General features: G+C 39.5%; 2 protein-coding genes across 2 annotated transcripts; one reads left to right on the forward strand and one right to left on the reverse strand.

The window, feature by feature from the left end:
- The first annotated feature begins 2,086 nt into the window (after positions 1–2,086).
- Positions 2,087–21,230, forward strand: LOC106911061 (glutamate receptor ionotropic, kainate 2-like). The gene is made up of 3 exons (XM_088014158.1): positions 2,087–2,301; positions 19,302–19,552; positions 19,818–21,230. The coding sequence occupies exons 1-3, from the start codon at positions 2,103–2,105 to the stop codon at positions 19,902–19,904; spliced, it is 537 nt and encodes a 178-aa protein (XP_087870284.1). The 5' UTR covers positions 2,087–2,102; the 3' UTR covers positions 19,905–21,230.
- Positions 4,857–5,511, reverse strand: LOC148155168 (uncharacterized). Its single transcript, XM_088013927.1, has 3 exons — positions 5,380–5,511; positions 5,006–5,285; positions 4,857–4,934 (listed from the first exon to the last, which is right to left on the reverse strand). The coding sequence occupies exons 1-3, from the start codon at positions 5,509–5,511 to the stop codon at positions 4,924–4,926; spliced, it is 423 nt and encodes a 140-aa protein (XP_087870053.1). The 3' UTR covers positions 4,857–4,923.
- Positions 21,231–22,365: the final 1,135 nt, after the last annotated feature.

Genomic DNA, 22,365 nt, shown 5'->3' on the forward strand with positions numbered 1-22,365 from the left:
CTAAAAATGCAAATCCCAGTGAATCAATTGCATTTTTTCTTTTTCAAACTGAGTAGTCCTGATTAAATGTTAGTGATTCACTCAATAAACTGATTTAGGAAATTATTTTGAGGCTTAAAACAATAAAACAACGGTTTTGATAATAAGGTCGTACAATGCTGGAGCCATTTGTTTGTATAATAAATTATTAAATATGAACAGATCCGCAATAGTATTTAAATTCTGGGAAAGGAAGGGCATTGAGCAGGGGGAAGCGGCGCACGAAAAAATTATGATCCCTGGGGGGGGCATGACAGAAAATAATTGAGGAACACTACCCTATAGCCACCTCTGTCCAAAACAACTTTCCCTTTTCTTTTGCCACATCTGAGTCATCTTCTGTTTCTCATCTTATAGATGAGTACATTTTACACATTTGCAATCAAAGCTTCTCTTAAATGACTGTACTTCACATCACTTCCCAATTATTAATATCATTGTTGAATATTAAGTCATTATTTACAATTGTAGCATTCTATTCTGCAGATTCCATAATCTGACTGCTTACAATAATAACTCGTCAATTATATAACCCATACAGCTTAGATCAACTTTTCATCATTATAGCTTTTCCATGTTTACAACTTCTTTTGATTAGTGTGGAGAATTATCCTTTCTCCAGGCTAAGTTCTTGATGTTGAAGAAAAGTCAATGAGTTAAATTCCATCTACCAAAATACTGCTGGTCCATTTCTCATGCTAACTTTAGGAGCTAGCAGAACAAAATGGCATAAAGCAACAGTATGTAGTTCTCTTTGATAGCCTCTATCTAAGCTACACTCTGAAGAGGGTGTTCCCTAGTGTGTCATTTCCTTTAATCTTAGTTTTGAGGGTGTTTCTTAACATGTCATTTCCTTTAGCTGTAGCTTTTCAACTAGCTACAAGAGATAGAAGAAAAACACAGAATTGTTTATTCCCAACATTAGACATAGAATGAAGAAGATTAAAGCATTTTTCATAAGACAAAACAGCTTAGCGTCTTCATGGTTTGTACTAAAGTCTTATCCTGTTGGATTTGATCTTTCCTTGTATTACTAGTTTGGGTTGACTTCTAAAAGCGTAACAAAAAACTGGTTCTACAAACTAACCTTTGTCTAAAAGGGCCTAAAGACAACTGTCCCTGTTAAATCTAGCAGTTTTATCATTTATCATAATTGCAAACAAATTTAGATGACTAACAATATGCTGCCTCTACTTCTGTAAACTTCACTCTGTCACTGTTAAGCCTGAATTTAGTTACCAACTAAAATCATAAAACCTTTAAGTTATACTAATCACATCAAACCTGGCCTTGTTTCCTCAAATATTTATTTCTTACACTTGTCCCCACTCTGGGGTTGCGTCATCCTAAAACCAAATCTCTCCATATCCTTACAAGACACTTATGTTTGAGTGTCTTGTAAGGAAGATTATACAGGTATAATCTTTATTCCTTTCTTAAAGGCTATACATTTAAGAAATTAATAATCTCAATGAATGTTAAAATGATTACTTTCTACAATAATCTGAAAAGGAGAAAACTTTCTTATTATTCGTAGAGTAGGATGAGTAAATATTCTTTAATTTTAATACGAGGAGAATATTTTAACACAACCACACCTGAAGTTCCCCTTTTAGTGATTTTACAATGTCCTACTTATTTTCACTCAAGATTTTCACACAAAGAAAACAGCTGAATACTTACTCATTAACTACATTGAAATATTATCTTACTGTTAGTTATTTTAATAAAGAGAAGGGACCTGTTGAATCTCAGGTATCTTGGCACACACTGATCTCCTTCAGATTATATTCCTCTTTTAAGCAAACTTAAGCAGATAGAAAGAATGTAGAGCTATGGACTCTATAATAACATTCTTTCCAAGCAAATTCTATGTTTTTCTAAAGACAATCTGAATGTCCCTTACTGCAAAGGGTACTGTAGGACTGATGTAGCCAGATTAATTTCCAGGATTGAAATAGAATATGTAAGCTTTTTTTTCTGTGGTCAATAAGACCATTAACATTCTTTCTCACACATCATGTGTCTCCTTACAGAAAACAAAGATCTCTACATACGATAAGATGTGGGAATTTATGAGCAGTCGGAGGCACTCGGTAATGGTGAAGAATATTGAGGAAGGCATTCACCGTGTACTCACTTCTGACTACGCATTTCTCATGGAGTCTACAACCATCGAGTTTGTAACCCAGCGCAACTGCAACCTCACACAGATTGGAGGCCTTATTGACTCCAAAGCATATGGGGTTGGAACACCAATGGGTATGTATATCAAAAGTACACTGCATGTTTTGGTGAGGTAAAATGTAAGCTCTTGTGTTTTTTTCTTGTTACTTGTTTAAGTAATTTATTGGATATAAACCACATTACTATCAAAGCACTGTCATTCTTCTGGGAGATATTAGAATAAGTTAAACAAACATGAGAGAATTTTCATCTTCTTGGAATTAACATACCCAAAAATTTTGTGAAGTTATTTGACCACAACTATTGTCCTCTAAATGTGAGAATTAAATCAGATATGCAGAGGTGAAATGTGCCCCCTTTTCCTGTCCTTTGGTTCCAGAATTCTGTCCATCAAAATGAAAATCCTCCCATGTTTATTATACTTTTTCTAATGTCTTCCAGTAGAAGTACCCCAGAAATCATTTTCAAATTGGGATGGATTAATATCTTGGTTTTATTGAAGGGGAAAAACACAGTTAGGTGCAAAATTAAGAATGAGCTTTCTCTGCATTTAAGAATATTACCTTGCAGTCCAGCTTAGACCACTAGCCTGTCTGTGTTTACCAATCTACTCAGCAGGATGGAAAGTTATGAGAGGCACAAATATGAAAGGCATTTCAATAACAACCACACCTTCAAATAAAAAAATACAGACACAATTATCCATCTCAGATTACTCAATGCTAGACGTCCTACTAAAGTCATGGCAGGATACCACTAAACTATGCAAATTAGGTAACACTATTATAAGATGCTGTGCTTACGACTCAGATTTTGTACCCAACAAGAATTATGTATGGTTTAAAAGAATGGTCTCAAAATTCTTATTAATCTACTTCTCATTTACCCATAAGGGGATACTGCACAGCTTTGAGTCTTTGAGAAATAAATATGGTCTGGAAAACAAAGACCTGCAAATTAGACAATGCTATACTCAGAATCTAAGCGTTCCATGTCAGTAGTGGTTTTGAATTTCTAAAAGTAATTTTGTCAATGCTTGAAAGAAAATCATACACTGAAATAATAAGACATTACAATGGTAAACAATTATTTAAACAAGGAAGCACAGATTGTATTTAGAAGAAGTGGGAAAAGTAAAAATACCTTAGGAAAATTGGAAAAAAGGGGTTAAGGGTTAGGATTAATACACAAATACATTGGATGTCTACTGGGACAAACTCATGGTGAGAATTTGAATAGAAGAATGTGGTGAGATTTTTTGTGACACCAGCTCAAAAACAAGGAGAGGCTTGTTGGAGACTGTGATACTGCTAAAGCCAATTACTGCCATATTTTTTGAACGTCATAAACATTAACTGACCTCTGGCATCAACAAGACATTTGTACCCACACAACTGCTACTCACTCGATATTTTCTCTTTTTCAGACCATTCTCTGTAAACTCTAGAGATGATTGTGTGTGAAAATCCCAGTAGATCAGCAGTTTTTGAAATACTCTGACTAACCTGTCTGGCACCAACAACCATGCCACGTTCAAAGTCACTTAAACCACCTTTCCTCCTCATTCTGATGCTCAGGTTGAAATGCAGCAGATCATCTTGGCCATGTCTGGATGCTTAAATGAATTGAGTTGCTGCCATGTGATTGGCTGATTCGACATTTGCGTTAATGAGCAGTTGGACAGGTATACCTAATAAAGTGGCCAGTGAATGTATATCTAGGAGATCTGACTCTGGACCATTGGGATCCACATGATAAACACATGTCTTTACAAGTAGTTAGGGGCCAGTGAAAAAAGCACTAACCAAAGAGTGGTTAAAGACTGAGCCAGATTGCATTGATGACTGGATTGACACATATATTCATAATGGAAAAACTGTCCTATTCAAATAGATATTTTATTCATTTTGGAGTAAATGAATTAAATATGTAAGACCTGACTATGTAATTACATCTGTGATGAAGACTGATCTTTGATTTTAGTCATTTATCCAATTTGTCCCATTCTTTCTCAACACACTCAGGTTTTTGACTTTTCAAAACCATGCATCACCTCCTCCTCTTCCCTTTCTTCCCCCCATTTAATTTAATTTCTTCAAAAAAATAAAACAAAATTAGAAAAACAAATTATGTATTGGAGATATGTTTTGCATTGTTTGTGTATTTTTCCAAATAAAGTGAAAAAAGTTATTAGAGGGCTTACACTAAATGTCGCTGCCAATCAAAGCGTGAATGCATTTGGCAATTGTATTGTACTTACCTGGCTTATGCACATCAGAAAAGTGGCAGTGGCTCGGTGTGATAAAACTGAGCCACTGCTATTTTCTGCTAATGAGCCGAAAATAGCCTCCGTTTTTGATGAGGGTGGAGAGCTGGTAGTTAAGTGCCATCATTTAGATCATGAGATCTCGAATTATTCAGCTTTTGTACCCTCTCAAGCTAATTTTCTTGTGTTGTGAAAAGCGTGGAAATGGATTTGAGTTTGACGGGTGGCTTGTTACTACTATCGTTAGCATCGCGGGTACCCTAAAACGCTTTGAATACTCCGTCTGTCATGTTGGGTTTAACGTTCTTTGCCCACATGCAGAAACACTCGCAGAGAGACTGGTGTAAAAATTCAAAGGGTTTATTTTTCTTATTCACAAAAAAACTCAGAACAGGTTAGTTGGACTTGGGCTTCAATAAAGGGTTCCGGGTTCAGCCACTCACTGAGCGTGAGAGATATGGTGAGTTCAGGATCAGAGAATCAACTCAGTTGAACTGGTTCTGAAGCTCTTACTTGTGGGAGTCGGGGTCCGAACGGAGGAGGAGGAAGGCCAGGCACCAGGAGGTGGGTATGTCCAAAGGCGACAGCTGGGCGGATGGGCAGAGAGTCGGAGGGTGGACAGGTTATGCTTAGACTGCACGGAGAAGTAATGGAGCTGACTGCCAAATGAGGACTGCACCGGTAAGTAACAGGGAAGGTGATAGTGAGGCTCGGGCTCCCAGTTAGAACTCTCACAGCGCCTCTGGAGGATTCCTTCCAAAGAAGGGATGGCTCGAGTTCTCCTGAAGGCTTCCTGGAAAAAGGATCACAAAGGAAGTTTAGATCTCCAAACTACTCGAATTTCAACAAGTGTACTCAGCGAAACAACTCTTGAGGGCTCAGTGTACCAGTTCAGGCAAACACTCTGGCGAAGATGTGCTGGCAGTCAGCTGCTCATATACTCCACCAGGAGATGACAATTCCCCACAGGTGCGTCTGGTTAGGACCTGCCGGCACGCCCTCCAGGAACCAGCTGTCATCAGGCGCCCTCTGGTGGATGATCTGAAAAAGAACCCACCAGCCTGGTAACTAACACCGCCAAAGGGATCGTTGTGTTTAAGTTGGCTGTTCAAATTTGATGTGTTAAAGGTTTGCTGTTTTTCTTTCAACTTTCTTTCAACATTTGTTAAACAAAGCCAGAGTACTGTCTTCCTCTAATCCTCTAGTAAAAAAATCTGTAGTTCCAAACTACAGTCATTATGGTCTCTGTTTACTGCTGGGCTGCATTCATATGGTGTTGGACCTTTCCAGTTTGGGATTTTTTTTCTGACCTTCTGTTTATATTTATGTTGTTTGTGAACATCCTTGGGTAATTGATACATTGTTTTATAACCACTATAAAAATTACGACAAATGTTTTCTGATCTAAGGGAATTTTAAAACGACTTATTTCCAGTAAGAAAGTTTGTTTTCTCCAATTACAGCGGCACCATTTGAACTCCATGCAGGTTTCATGCAGGAGTGGGAGAGCTTGGCTAAAATAAACAAAATACCCACACCACGAACACGTTATCTCTGCTATACATTATATTGTTATGAAACATACACCCCTATTGTGTTCAATATATGCTTACATAAACTCTTCTGTCTGAAATCCAGTTTAAAATATACCGTATTTTTCGGACTATAAGCCTCTATTTTTTTCCCAAGTTTTGAACTTTGCGGCTTATAGCTCGGTGCGGCTTTTCTGTGGATTTTTCTTCAACCACCAGGGGGCTCTTTAGCAGGAAGTGAATCATTGGAAGTCAAAATTGGAAATCAAAGAAGAATGTGCTAATTTTTATTTAAAACAAACACATGCTAGCAGCAGGCACGACGGAGAAATGTTTTCAAACTCATAACCCCTCCTCATGGAAACTATATGAAGACGTTCATATGATGCCACTTTTAAGTTGAGGGCTATCGATCTGGCAGTACAGGAGGGAAATAGAGCTGCTGCACGTAAGCTCGGCGTGAATGAATCCATGGTTCGGCGCTGGAGACGCAGGGCTGCATCCTTAATAGCAGATTTATTAAGGACGCTGCCCTCCAGCTTATAGCCCGGTGCGACTTATATATGTACGTTTCTAGTTTTCTTAAAAAAACTTTGTGGGTACGGCTTATAGTGTGGTGCGCTCTATAGTCTGAAAATATGGTAGAAAATGCTACATGTATTTTTTATTTTATTCAGAAAAAGGAACATTGGACATTCCTGGATGGAGGGATTTCTGTTTGGATTTTGCTAGGAATATGTTGAAGGAATATGGTGCATGGCTCATGGTGGCCAACTCCATCAAATGACCAGATAGTAGTAATATGTATGTCTCTTATATTTAATTCTGAGTAAGGTTTTGAAGTCTTGTAGTGACTGTAGTGCCACAGTCACATATTCTTTAAACAATTGCTCACTGTGGGGGATATATGATATCCAGTATGAACTTCCAGATGAATGAGGAAAATGTCCTTGAGGAGTGTGAATGTTGGAGAGGTCATTTGCTGCTGCTTGTGTATTCTCTGTTGGTCAGCCACAAAAGGTAATTTGAGTGACTGTTTAGCTGTGTGGGAAAACATTGGAGGGAGGCAATATTTGCTTTGGGTGATTGCATTTCTTGACTGATGCTGTCCCTTCTGAGGTTTTCTGCTGTGTGTGCATGAGAACGTAAGTAAGTATTAGACTACGGTATGGAAGCCTTTGGAAAATTTTCATATTTCTTTCATTGTTTATTGTGGTTATTTGTATTCATTCAACTCATACCTGTTTCACTAGAAGAAAAAAAGACCGAAACGTAAAATGAGTGAACATCTGAAAAGGAAGTGTTTTTGTATGGCATCATGTGCATAGCAGGTTGTATTGAACTGCATTTGCATCACCGCTCCCTTGTGTCGTCAGAAAGAGGTATTTGAATAGATTTTCCACCCTTTTAGTATTCTTTGCCATATGTGCACCAACGTACTGTATAGCAACCTGTTCAGCAAATATCACAGTGACCCAAGCAGAGTAGACATCAGCCAACATTAGTACCTGGACACCGTTAAAACCAAGTGTCCAGTTCTTACTCTAAGTTAGAGCTCATTCAAATAATGTGTTCACAGCATTAAGCTTCTATTGGGAAGATAATATTTAGATTTATGAAGTGATTTGGTAAACCACAGATGGACTGTTTGAAAAAGCAAAACAACAGAAGAAATATGTTTTACAGTCATTACTAAATATTGACAACTACAAACCTTTGTCCTCATTATATGAGAATAAATCAGACTAAACTTTTCCTTTTCATTCACTTCAGTAAGGATTCTTGATGCCTAACCCCAGGAATCATTTGGCAAGGGGCACAGAGTATAAAGGTTTTGTCCTGTGTGCTTCTGTGATGCCCTGCTATTGTTTGTCTTCAAAACCTTTGAAGACAAACACATAGGGACAGATAAGATTAACCAGTTCACCTATCAGTCATGTTTTTAAACCGTGGGAGGAAGATGGAGTACCTGACAAGAACCCAAAGAGAGAACTTGAAAAACAGTGGGCTGTGCAGACCCTCTAAAATGATACCTTTGTTAAATTGTAAAATAATGAGGGAATTATTTTAGATGAGTAACGCTCAAAATGGAGAACCCAAAATTTCAGCCAGAACACAATAGTAAAACACTAGTAAAACACTGAATGGTTTAGAACACCTCAGTTGGATGGTGGTGACTGATCCGATTGCAGGTATCACTTTTTTGTGACCTTTTGTGACCTAATATGAGACAAATAATCTGAAAAATATTAAGCTGCTCTGCTTTTGTCTTATGGAATTCCTGTCATCTACACAAATACACTGCGTTACATCCCCAAGGCAGTCTGAGGGCATGAGGGGGAAGTAACAAATGACCAGGGAATGAAGAGGCAAACCCAGGAGGATATAGTTAATGTTTTATTTAAAGCAAAAATAATCCAAGAAGAATCTTGAGGGTGGAAGGGGAAAACCTGGGAGAGACTATGATTCTCATAGCTTCATAAACAAGGCCTCACTCAGCTGCAAACCTGCAATAAAGGAATAAATGGACACACTTTCCCTTCAATACACCAGCTTCCATCAAACCACCCCAAAACTACAGCCCACATGCCGCCCAGTTGTCCAAGAGGCCCTGAGATTAGTTCCCCACCTAGTTTATACTCTGCTCACTAAGAGGCAGAGTGGAACCAGCTGCACTTGCTTAAGCTGCAGGAGCTCAGCAGCAACCTGAAATGGGGAAACATACATGCAGTCACCACTGCACGTGACAACTGCTACCAGTCAAAAACAACCAAACATAGCCAGGAGGAAGGTCTTAACACTCTCAATCACCCTTGTATATGTGCTGCTCACATCCTCCCCCATACTCTGCACCACTACAGGTGGTTCACCATAAGTGAATCTGGCATGACCACAATAATGGCAGAAAAACTTTTTCTGTAACTGTGTAGTTCAGATTCTTTATTGCAAGGAACTAACAGTAAGTTATTTCTCCACCATTAACACATTTAGGAGTAGCAGTTCTGTGGGCGCAAATATCTTGTTGATGCCAGAGGTCAGAGGAGAATGGCCAGACTGGTTCGAGCTGATAGAACAGCAACAGTAACTCAACTAACCTCTCATTACAACTGAGTTATGCAGAAGACCATCTCTGAATGCACAACATGCCAAACCTTGAGGCAGATGAGCTACAGCAGCAGAAGACCACACCGGGTCCCACTCATGTCAGTTAAGAACGGAAAACTGTGGCTACAATTCACACAGACTCACCAAAATTGGACAATAGAGGATTGCAAAAATGTTGCCTGGTCTGATGTGTCTTGATTTCTGCTGTGACATTCAGATGGTAGGGTCAGAATTTGGCATCAACAACATGAAAGCATGGATCCATCCTGCCTTGTATCAACGGTTCAGGCTGGTGATGGTGCAGTGGTGTGGGGGATATTTTCCTGGCACAGTTTGGGTCCATTAGTACCAATTGAGCATCGTGTCAAGTGATTGACAGCACTACAATACGCCTCCTGGCTCTGATTGGTGATTTTTGTGCATTTTTGTAGACAGTAATAGTAGCTCTGTGAGGAAGTGTAGGATCTCAGTCTTTTCAAAGAGGAGATCTTTCTTTGCAGACTATCTGTCTCATATTATGTTGTCACAAAATAGTAACAGTTTGAAGAAATATATATATATATATATAAACATTTTTGTAAAAGTTATATACTGCAGCTTTAATGTTAAAGTTGTAAAATGCATAAGTGTTGGTGGATATCCACCATGTTACTGTTGTGTTATCAGGCCACTGTGTAGTTAGTGCTACATTAAAAGTGAGTTGACTTTTCTTTCTACTAAATTAATTTTTACATCACAGCATTTCAAAAATGGACAGTGTAGAAGTTTTGGAGTTTTGGTCAGATTTATCAAAGCAAAGAAGTGTAATTTAAAAATATTGAGTATCTTATTGAGAAAGTGCTGAATAATATTGTAGTGGTATTTGACCATAAAATGCTTTTATTTAATCAAAATAACAGATATTCCAGTGCATATGACTTGTTTTGCACTATGGAGTTAAGATGTCTGTGGAAATCTGCATAGAAGCACAGCTGTCGTGACCTTTTGTCATGACAGGAACCCTTGCTGGACAGAAAGGGTCCAGCAACCGATTTGCCTGGCCTATTTTAACGACGGTATTTTCCGCACTATAAGTAGCACCGGATTATAAAGTGCATAGAATAGAAATTACAGTAGGGGCTGGAGTTACGTTATGCATCCACTAGATGGAGCTGCACTAAATGGAATGTCAACAAAACAGTCCGAATCTGGTCGGCGAGGAGAGCCTTCCGCGACTGGGCCGGGGCGTGGCCAGACAATGGTTCGCGCACAGCATGTTTGTGGAGAGAACGTGGTGCTAAATGACCTGCAGACGACCTGATTCTAGACTAGTGTTTTTCAAAGTGGGCGGTACCGCCCCCGGGCGGCATTCAGAGGACGGCAGGGGGCGCTGGCGGAAATTTTTACAAAAGGGGGGCGCTGGGATTCCTTTGGGGGGCGTTTGGTCGAAGGTAAACTTTACACCTTATATGCACAACAATACCAGTTTAGACTTTGAGTAACTTGGTAAAACTGTATTGTGTAACATTAAAACATGTTGGGCTTCAACTGTATCGATGGCAGCTCTTCTTCTGTTCAGTGTTTGTAGCTTCTTGGCGCAGCTCCTCTCCTGCTACTAGTAGCTTCACCGCATCAGTTCAGCGTTACACCGACTGATGACGCTGCTGTGATTCACTTTGTCTGGTATTTTTGTACAAATGTTTTGGCAGTTCTGTGATCATGTTAAGCAGCAACTTATATTAAAAAGTGTTTTATTTCCGTTTGAAAGCTGCCCGCTTCCATGGAAGGACAACAGAAAATCGCTCTTATAAACATGTAATTACTAAAATCACGATACCCTCACTGTGTATCCCTCTGAAAAATGAACCCATTTAAATAAAGAAATCCCTCCATGGGTGATACCACGATAGAGAGCGTTCATTTTATAGCGTTAACACCGGTGCTGTAAGTGGTCCGGTGTGAAATGGGTGTGATAGAACAACGGTACCACAGCACTTTTAAATTTCAATAATCAGAATACCGAAATTGTTTCCGTTGTTTTATAAGGTTTATGTCAGTCTGCCTGTTCCCCATCGATACGCTTCCCGACCGCCCTGCACCTTAGAGAGTTAAAAAAAAAAAAAAGAAAGACGCGCACATTGCGCAAAACTCTGAAACAGGAGAAGCGGGACATAAAACGTAGCGACGAACTAGATGTGAATTATGGCATAAAAACAGAGAATCCGACGCTGAACAGTGAAAAATCAACACATGATGTGAAACACATGACGATTAGGTGGCGCAGCAGGTGATGAGTGAAGATTACTGATGGCGGGCGTCAATAAATGATAAAATAAATCTAGCAACAGGAAAGAAACTAAAGTGGACATAGCAATAAACCAAGAGAGGATAATAATCAAAGGAAACTAAATGGAAATGAATGAAGAACAAAATGCAAGAATAAACTAAGAAACTAAAGTAAATACAGAGAAATAAACTGGTATGGCAAGACCTTTAGAGCAATAATTAATACAGAGGACTGTATGGCAAGAATAAACAGACACCATTTCCAGATAAAAGGTAAAATAATATTGTTGAAGTGCCATGAGTTTGTTGAGACCACATCTAATACTGAGAATAAATATATCTTACAGGCCATAACAGTAAAGAACTTATCACTTATTTATCTTTTTAATTAGATTTGATATATTTATTTATTCAATATTATTTTTCATGTCAGTGTTAATGTCATGAGGCTGATGACTCCATGACACTTTCAATTTGACTCATTAGGATTTCATTAAGAACCAGATTTATTCTTTGTAATTTCTGTCCAAGAAAACTATTAATCTATAAATCAGTAGACAGGTCTATATGAAGATATAATCCATGTTTCTGTCTTGCTAGAGCTGTTGTGGCTCAGTGGCGCACTGTCGGCTTTTGAGGAAATTGAAGGTTTTTAGGTTCGCCTTCTAGTGCGGAAAATACGTTATGTTCTGTGGTCCTTGGTTTTCACACTTCATGCCTTGCTTTGTTTCAAGGTCATCTTATGTGTTTGTGGTAGCAAATGATTCATCTGACATGCTGGATTCTTGCAGCATGTCAGATGAATGCTGAGCTCACTAAATGTATTGAAAGCAGATACATGGTGAACAGAGGCACCATGTAGGAGAAAAAAGTTAGGACAATTCCAAGGGCCCCTGACTGACACGGGGCCCCCCAAAAAAGGGAATTTTTTTAATATATAGAAATAGAATAAAAACATTCTGGGATCCTTGGGACCCTGTCAATAATAAAATTAATATCATTTTTTAAAGGGTTTTTTTTTTTTTGCTTCACTAGCCTTTATTTGAAAATGCTCAGACAGGAAAGTAGGAAAAGAGACAGGGAAGACATGCAGCAAAGGTCACCAGTAAGTGAATCAAACCTGCGACAGCCGTGTCGAGACCTATGGCCTCCTTATGTGGTTTGTGCTTACCCCCTATGCCACCACAACACCCCCAATAATACCCATCGATCCATCCATCCATCAATTTTCTGTACACCCTTGTTCCTTAGTGGGGTTGGGAGGTGCAGGTGCCAATCTCCAGCTAACGTTCCGGGCGGGAGACGAGGTACACCCTGAACAGGCCACCAGTCTGTCGCAGGGCACCCCCAATATCATTTTTTAATTTCTTTTTAGCAGTAAAAATTAAGTGTTACCCCTCCCAAAGCAAATATCCACATTTGAACTGAACAACCCTTGGATCTGCATGAAATGGTTTGTTCACTTGACAGTGATGGTGTTCAGCAGTCAGTTCAGCCAAGAAATATAATAAAGTCAGATTTTAAAAAAACCCTAACCCTTTCCCCATTGGATCAGATCCTCATCTGGATTGGAAGATGGCGAGCTAGAAAAAGGACAATGAACTTTATGATTTTGGAATCAGTTTATTTTGAGTCGGTTATCTTGTTTCATTGTGCTGCTGTAATTGTCTGTGTGGCAACATTAGATGAAGCTCAGATTTTGTGGAATTTTAGTTTTAATAAGTTGCTCAACAACGCCACCCTGGGAATTTCACCCAGGGAACATTACCTTTTGTTTAAGGCACACAGGTTCAGTTATGCGAGCATTGAGACAGTTTCAAATTTACAAAAACTATTTATTAAATTCTTTTTAAAACTAGTTCTTTAGGAATGAACCACAAAGGAAAACAAAAGAAAAAGGAGCTGCAGTAGCTGAAGTTACTGGCAGGAGGGGACACTATGGGAACGGCATCCACAAAACACAGCAAACCACAAGAAAACCCTTTAAAGCACCAGATGCAGCAAGACAACCCACACTCAGGAATCACAGCACACAGAAGAGGAAGACACTGATACCACGCCAACACCACTACCAGACCTCAGCAGCTGCAAACAAGCAAAAAAAAAAAAATGTTAACCAATATAACAACTTTAAACCCAACAAAAGAAAAATAATATCAGCCTGGCTAAATAAACAGCCAAGAACAGAATAAGTAACGAAATAGAGCTAATTAACAATAGAAAATACAAGTTATAAACATCAGGACCAGGCGTAGCCCTCTTGCCATGCAACAGCAGGCGAAGTGGTGCGCCGATGCCATACCGCGCTTTAATGGAGGTGGCTGAACGCCACCGCAGTCCGACTTTTAAAAAAATCAAATGACACTGCAGAAATCCGGGAGACGAAAGCAGATAGAGCAGAAATGGTCCAACTATGAATGTTAATTAATCACCATTTAAAATAAAATTGCAACAAACTGGAGCTTACAATGAGCGTTAATTTCTTACCTGCCGATCCACACAAATTTGCAGAATGACGAAGAGGAGGAGAGCAGTACAGTGGCGGTTTACCTACGATCAGACTTCAATTTAGACTTTCTGACAAAGATCAGCTAGACTGCAGGGAGAGAGAAGCCCTACCACCAGGAAATCAGAGCAGCATGCACCAGTTGGCGATTTGTTGCCTTTCACTGCCAGAACCCACAGGACGCGAGACACAGTGTCCTCCATTCGCTGGGCCCAGGCCTCTCTCCGCTCTCTCTGCCCCCTTACAGTCAGATCGTTGTCAAATAAACTAGTGCCGAAAAAATCCTTAAAAAAATAAATAAATAAAAAAGACTACCGGAGTAATGTGTTACAACGCGTCATGATGTCAGGCTTTTTTATCCATCCAACTGATCAGCGTCACCCTGCGTATTGAAGCTTTTAACCTGGCAGCTTTACGCTCTTATAAAGATATGGTTTGACTACATCTGGAAACTAAGTCCAAGCTTCATCCTGAGGATCTGATAGAGGCGATCTCGGCCGCCGTCTGCATGTCGGTTCAGAGAGCCGCTGCTGAGTCAGCAGAGATCATGCTGCGCATCGGGCGGAGGAGCAGCAGGTGGTTTCGTTAAATTCAACTGTAACCAAACGGGATCCGTTCATAATAAGTTTGGTTTGTGATGTTCCAAAAGCACCAGTGGTCAGTGTGATAATTTGACTCCTATACGAGTAACTATCCAGAGATCATCAGCATCAGCCGGTGTTTGGAAAAAAAAAAAAAAAAAAAGTCATACCCGACTTTGTACAACAAACTTTTCTCCCTGCTCACGAATAATTATCTGTTTATTGCTCTTTTAATTCTGCATAATAGACTTAGTAAAAGCAGGAGAAGGGGAGTGTGTGTGTGTGTGTGTGGGGGGGGTGGGGGGGGGTCCATACTTGCCGTGAAAATAGCTGATAAAGCCTCCAAGTAGTTGTGAAGGGTTTTTGCGCTTACGTCACTATGACGTCACCGCGACTAGTCGACATCGACTCGACTATTATCATGATGTAGTCGACCTTAAAAAATATGTAGTCGTTCAACCCCTACTGCGCAGTATCTTGGCTGTGCCTAGAACTGCACATTTCTGGACTGAGATGTCTGATGTTGTTCCTGGGATCTGTTTTAGCCACTGCTCCAGTTTGGGGGTGACTGCCCCGAGGGCCCCGATGACCACAGGCACCACTGTGGTCTTCACCTTCCAGGTCTTTTCCAGTTCCTCTCTGAGGCCCTGGTATTTCTCCAGTTTCTCATGCTCCTTTTTCCTGATGTGGTCACTTGGTATTGCTACATCCACCACAACGGCTTTCCTCTGTTCTTTATCCACCACCACAATGTCCGGTTGATTCGCCATTGCCATCTTGTCTGTCTGGATCTGGAAGTCCCACAGGATCTTAGCTCGGTCATTCTCCACCACCTTTGGGGGTGTTCCCCACTTCGATCTCGGGACTTCCAGTCCATATTCTGCACAGATGTTCCTGTACACTATATGCCCGCCACTTGGTTATGTCGTTCCATGTACGCTTTCCCTGCCAGCATCTTGCACCCTGCTGTTATGTGCTGAACTTTCTCAGAGGCCTCCTTGCACAACCTACACCTTGGGTCTTGTCTGGTGTGGTAGATCTCAGCCTCTATTGCTCTGGTGTTTAGGGCCTGTTCCTGGGCAGCCAGGATGAGGGCCTCTGTGCTGTCCTTGAGTCCAGCTTTCTCCAGCCATTGGTAGGATTTCCTGATATCAGCCACTTCAGTTATTTGTCGGTATTACATCCCATGTAGGGGCTTGTCCTCCCATGATGATACCTCTAGCACCTCGTCCTCTGTTCCCCATTGCCTGAGACATTCGCTGAGCACATCGTCCATTGAGGCTTTGTCCTCTATACGGACTACGGGATCGCCGGCGATCAGAGATGCATACATATTTTTCAAATGCCGGTAGAATTCGAACCACGTAAGGTAGAACAATATTTATTTTTTTATATAAAACCGTAAGAATTATACTTACTTTTCCGACAATCCACATGTCCCAGAAGCGCTGCATGCTGCACTTACGACTTCATAGATTTATAATAAACAAAGGAGCCACACATGCCTGGGACATGTATACATGGCATCCCTCTATATGGTTTTTAGATCTGCACCATCACTTCCTGGTTTGGATCTCCCATTCTCACGTCGACAAAGTAAGATATCGTGAGATATTTTTACAGGACTACATATCCCATCAGGCTTTATTTCCGGGTACAGTGTGCTGTACCATTCACATTGTGCCACGTAGTGCCTCCTGGCATACAAAATGGAGCCACGTGTGCAGTACACGTTTTTTTTTATTTTTTAGATCTTTATTGAGAAACGGTAACAGTACAAACATCCTAAACGGTGTAAAATGTACGAAAAAATACACAAAATCAATTAGACAGACGCACAACATTTCTATTTTGGCTTTGAATACATGTTATAAATTTGGCTGTATGTGCAAAACTAACTTTTGCAAAAACTCAAAATACAATTTATGTGGTTCATCAGGCCTCAGAGCAACTTCTTTATATTGACAACTTTCCAAAAGAATATTAGGAAATTGTTATATTTGCAATATATTGAAAAAAATTATGAACCGAATGATGTTTTTGTGATTTTTCTTTGCAGTTTTTAGCATTTTATTTTGTTGTTATGGATTAATAACATATAAATTATGAAAGACCTGGATTTAAGACCTGGATTGTATTGATGTATTGGTTATTGAAATGCTCCAAATAATGGCTGTGCAGCATCCAAAAATGTAAAAGTAAGCTCATGCGAACCTTTATAATTGTAGTCCTATTATGGATCTTGGATGTTTCATCCTGGATAGTGGCTCTCACACTCACTAGTCCTCTGCCTCCTTCCTTACGGCTTGTGTACAGTCTCAGGGTGCTGGATTTGGGGTGGAACCCTCCATGCATGGTTAGTAGCTTCCGAGTCTTAACATCCGTGGCCTTCATCTCTTCCATTGGCCAGCTAATTATTCCGGCAGGGTATCTGATTACTGGTAAGGCATAGCTGTTTATTGCACGGATCTTGTTCTTGCTATTGAGCTGGCTTCCCAGGACTTGTTTTATTCGTTGGAGGTGACTGTGGCTCCTTTCCTTGTGACCTCATCGAGGTTGCCATTTGCTTGTGGTATTCCCAGGTACTTGTAGTTGTGCTCTATGTCTGCTATTGTTCTCTCTGGGAGTGAGACCCCTTCTGTGCGGACGACCTTCCCTCTCTTTGTAACCATCCGATCACACTTCTCTAGTCCGAATGACATCCCAATGTCAGTGCTGTAGATCCTGGTGGTGTGGATCAGAGAGTCGATGTCTCACTCGCTCTTGGCATATAGCTTGATGTCATCCATGTAGAGGAGGTGACTGATTGTGGCCCCGTTCTTGAGTCGGTATCCGTAGCCAGTCTTGTTGATGATTTGGCTGAGGGGGTTCAGGCCTATGCAGAACAGCAGTGGGGACAGAGCATCTCCTTGGTATATGCCACATTTGATGGACACTTGTGCAAGCGGTTTGCAGTTGGCTTCAAGGGTGGTTTTCCACAGCCCCATCGAGTTTGCAATGAAGGCTCTTAGAGTCCTGTTGATGTTGTACATCTCTAAGCATTCAATGATCCAGGTGTGTGGCATTGAGTCATAGGCTTTCTTGTAATCAATCCAAGCGGTGCACAGGTTGGTGTGTCGGGTTTTGCAGTCTCGGGCGTGTGGTCTACAAGGAGTTGGTGTTTGGCTCCTCTGCTATTTATGCCGCCTCGTTCAGCTCAGATGGTTCGTTCATTACTGGGGCTACATACCCAGTCTCTGGGCGGGTAGTTGTAGTTAACTCCCTTCTGACCTGGCGTCCTGGCTCCTCCCCTTTGTGTTGTACCTCGTCAATCTCAAGTTGTGATAGCAGTTGCCGTTTGCGGATGTTGGAACACTGAGCTACTAGTTATATGGCAGTTAGTGTCGACTGGGGATGTCGAAGTAACCATTCCTCCCACAGTCTTTGCATGTAGCCCCTCTGACTAGGGTTACTTGAGTAGTAGCATTCCAACAGTTTTCATCTCTCGCCCACTTCCGTCTTGTTCCAGTAGCCCATTTTTCATCAAGGTGCTCTGGTTCCCCAGCACCTGACGCAGATCTTGTTTGGCCGGACGACGTCTGAGCCGGCATGTCGTGCTTATCAATATCTCTCATGGTATGAGGTAGGCTATATAGCTCCAAGGGTCTTGCCTAAGGACCCACACTGCATAGCTCAATTTCACTGTTGTAACTCTTTGCCCCAGCCTGGATTCGAACCCGGGTCTTCCGGGTTTTATATATATATATATATATATATATATATATATATATATATATATATATATATATACTGCCTCCTGTTTTTTATTCACAACTCGGGCTCTTTTAAAGAACAATCTTCTGATGCTGCTTTTGAAGCTGCAGTTAGCTGCCTAGCCCATAAGTGTTACACAAGGACCCAACGAGGAAACACAGACACAGGTGGGATTAAGTACACAAGGGAGCAATCGAGGGATAATCAATAATCAAACAAGAGACACAGGAACTAAATTGTCTAGAAAACAAACCTAAATCCTTACACTGGTGTTGTATACATTGTTTTGTGCTCTTTGAACAGCACCTAAAGGACAGTGAGGACTGGGTTTGTTCGTTATTATGGGGTGGGGGTTTTTCTCAATAATTATTTTTTATTATTTTCAGTAACTCTGGTATGTTTGTATATTTGTAATGAAAATCCTTCAATAAATATATTAAACATTAAATATACTTTAATGTTGCAATGTCATGTTGTATGCCACACAATACTGTAACTTGACTGAACATTTGTTTGATTTACCCGTTTCAACGTCCTCCTTTGATGTTACTAATTTTTGTGAAAAAGATTAAAATTTTTGCACATTCTGCTGTCTGTTTCCAGAACTTTCCTCTCTTTCTTTTCTCCACCAGTCTTACTTTTCATCTTTTAAACACCATTGACTGAGAGCAAAAGACATGTTATGTCAGGAGAAATAAAGGAAAGCCAGTGCTATGACTGCAAACTGGCACATTAAAAAAGTATTACTGATTTGTAGATATAATTTAAATGTAACTGAGTAAAATATTTTGCTCAAAATGTACTTAGTAAAACTTCAGGTTTTGTAAACTACTTTAAAAGGTACAAAGTACAGATAAGTTATTTTTTAATTACAGTAAAGCCTGTAAATGTTACTTTACGCCACTGACGGTCCTACTTAATACTGAGAATAAGCAGAAAGCTGAATTATTATTGCATAGCTGTTTTACTGTGCATACTAATACTGGCAACTCTCTGGGTCATGCAATAATATGAACAAAAAAGACAGTAGCATTGCTTGTTAATGTTTCTGTGTCTGGTTCCTTCAGGATCTCCATACAGAGATAAGATCACTATTGCCATTCTGCAACTTCAGGAGGAAGGGAAACTGCACATGATGAAAGAGAAATGGTGGCGAGGAAATGGTTGTCCAGAAGAGGAGAGTAAGGAGGCCAGCGCCCTTGGTGTGCAGAACATCGGTGGGATCTTCATTGTCCTGGCAGCTGGACTTGTTCTCTCTGTGTTTGTGGCTGTTGGAGAGTTCCTGTACAAGTCCAAACAGACTGCACAGCTGGAAAAGGTAAAGAATTCATGTGATATTTTCTCTAAAGAATTTAAACCAATGAAAGGAGAATTTCTTACAGTAACCACATATGCCATGTATCGCAGCCTTGTGGCAAATACAAGCTATTATGAATCAACCTGTAGTAATTATGCTTTTATTAGAAGTATAGCATTTGAATATGCTTATTGATTTGAGGATAGATGGAACTTCACACAGTAATAAGAGTGCTAAATCATAACCCTTAAGATAAGAATTGGTGTCTTTGCATTTATTCACTTAGGCCCAATGGCAACAACGAGATAAGAAACGTGAGGAATTCTGCTGTCACCATGGAGCCAAGCTAGACTTTAACCACCATCTCAAATGACCACAAGGGAACTTCAGAAATGATTTGCCTTTATTTGAGTCTAATATCTAAAACATATCTTTTTGTTGTTGGTCTTAAGTTCATTCATTTGTTTTACCATTAAAATTTTTTCTTACAATTGCAAAGGAATGGGTTACTGCTAAAGCAGTTTAATAAAATGTTTGAAGTACTTGGACTAAAACACAATTGGATGGAATCCACATCTGTTCAAGGCTTGCTCCACTGCATGAAATGTCTTCAACAGCCTCATGCAAAACTTCTCACTCTGAGCTGCTTCTGTTCATTTCTACCCTGCAAGCTCTCACTCTGCTATTCTGTAACCAATCTGACTTCATGTCTTTTGCTTTAAAGGTGATGGATGCAGTGACAGAATACTGTGATATTTAACTTCCCACTGAGCTGTCTGGCAGTCACTAGTTGCTAATACAACGGCCTGCAAGTTCAGAAAAAGATGCACAGAACAAAACCTGAGATGCAGAAATAATAAATAATTATTTAACACACTGCATGAAAAATAATAATACCCGAGTATCAGTCCTACAATCATCCATAGATTCTGACGACAATCTCCACAATTTCATCTTAAGTATTCCACTTCAACCTAATGCTAATATTGCAGTTGGAAAGGAAGTCAAAAATATTGATTAACAATCTATTTCATTTGTCTCAGAAACTGAGATGAGTTGATGCTGCAGCCTTTTTTATTAAGCAAGCAGAGGGAATACTTGAACATGAATTTCTGATAAAAAATATATATATACTTGCCTTTTTTCTGACAATAGCTACAAGTATTGAAAATCAGTTTAAAACAACAGTTTCTTAAAACATTACATTCACAATCAACACCCCCAGTGAACTTGATGATCTCACTGCTAAGTCCACTAGAGTCTCCTGTTCTAATTGTGGCATGAAGTGTGTTGTGCCTTCATGGCTCAGTCCTGCTATACTTTTTCTGGAAGCCATGTTTCCTGAGGTTTTCTAATAATGGACCAAAAGTTTCTCTAGATAGAAAGTGCTGTTTCATTGCATAAGGAGAATTCTCTCCTTGTCATTGTCACAAGTCTGGCTTTTTCTGTTTTGGGGTTTTTGAGAAAAGTATCAGTGAACACGTTTTTCCTTACTTGATTTTGACAATAAGTGACCATATTCCCTTCTGATTTATTCACACTAAAAAGTTATTTTTGTTAAGAAAACACTGTTTTCTAAGTGCAGCAATAAGTACATTCACTGTCATAAGCAAGTGCTTCACAGGGGTGTTTTTTCCCCAGGAAAGTGTAATGTACCATTTTTTATATCTGTTTTGAAAAATAAACAAATTATTTACTAGTTTTATACTTTGGTTTTATGTCTAACATATGGATATAATTGCCCTTTAAAGCAAAAATTCTATTTAGGTTCCCCTCAAACTAGAATGTTAAATAAATAGATATATTTTAATGGGATGTTTCTTTGATGCGTACTTGTTCTGGAAATTATACAAAGCCAAGAAATGCTTTGCTTTCAATTTTGCACATTTTTATATTTTTAAGCCGTTTTACACAACAAACTTTTGTGAAATAAAAATAAAAAATATAATTTCAAATCAATTACATTTATTCCCACAAGCACAAATGCATTAATATCTATCAGAGGCATTTAATGTTACAATCAGCAAAGAAAGCAAAATATAAGGTAACTATTTTGATTTATTTTTAATTTCTATTTTCTCATAAATATTGTCAAGCACAATATTAACACGATTTTTAACTGAACTACTAAAAATAAAAATTTAAGATTTTAGGAGTTTGTTAAAGCTGCAGTTTGGAACTTTTATAAGAAATATGTTTTTGATTCAATTCAAGTCAAAAGTTTCCCTTTGATCCCAAAGGGAAATCAAATGTTTAACTCAGATTCTTTAAAAAGTTATTGTAGACAGGGAAAGATCTCCTGTAGCAGTCTATACAGTGAATCTGAAGTAGCCTCTGACTTAAGATGCTCTGTTTTCCCAAGACAGTCTAATGAAGAGGATGGTCAGGGTTGTCCATAATTTTTTTGGTTTTATGAAGAATTCTCCTTTTCAGAACCAGCCTTCTTTATCAGGTTGTTGAGCCTTTTTATGTCCCTGGTTCTGATGCTGGTGCCCCAACAGATGACAGATGAAGAGATGAAACTCTCAACAGACCATAAAGGATCTTAGCTTCCTCAAGAAGTACAGAAGAAGTACACATTGTTAAAATTGTCATTATATCATGACTGCATAACATGAGACAATTGGTCTCCTTTCTGCCTGTGTTCCTAATGCTATCTGCAGAACCAACCAATTTAGGGCCAGGAGCAAAGTCTTAGTTAAGTCAGTTATAGTTGTGTATGCACTGCTCAAAATGCTAATGGTGGAGAAATAACTTAGTGTTACAGGAAAACTGTTTATTCACCATCATCAGAGGCCATGCTAACTAGCCTGTCCAGGCTCTAGTGTGGGGAA

Source organism: Poecilia mexicana, unplaced genomic scaffold (genome assembly GCF_051168715.1).
Source record: "Poecilia mexicana isolate PSO_F unplaced genomic scaffold, ASM5116871v1 scaffold_16, whole genome shotgun sequence".
NCBI classification, from domain to species: domain Eukaryota; kingdom Metazoa; phylum Chordata; class Actinopteri; order Cyprinodontiformes; family Poeciliidae; genus Poecilia; species Poecilia mexicana.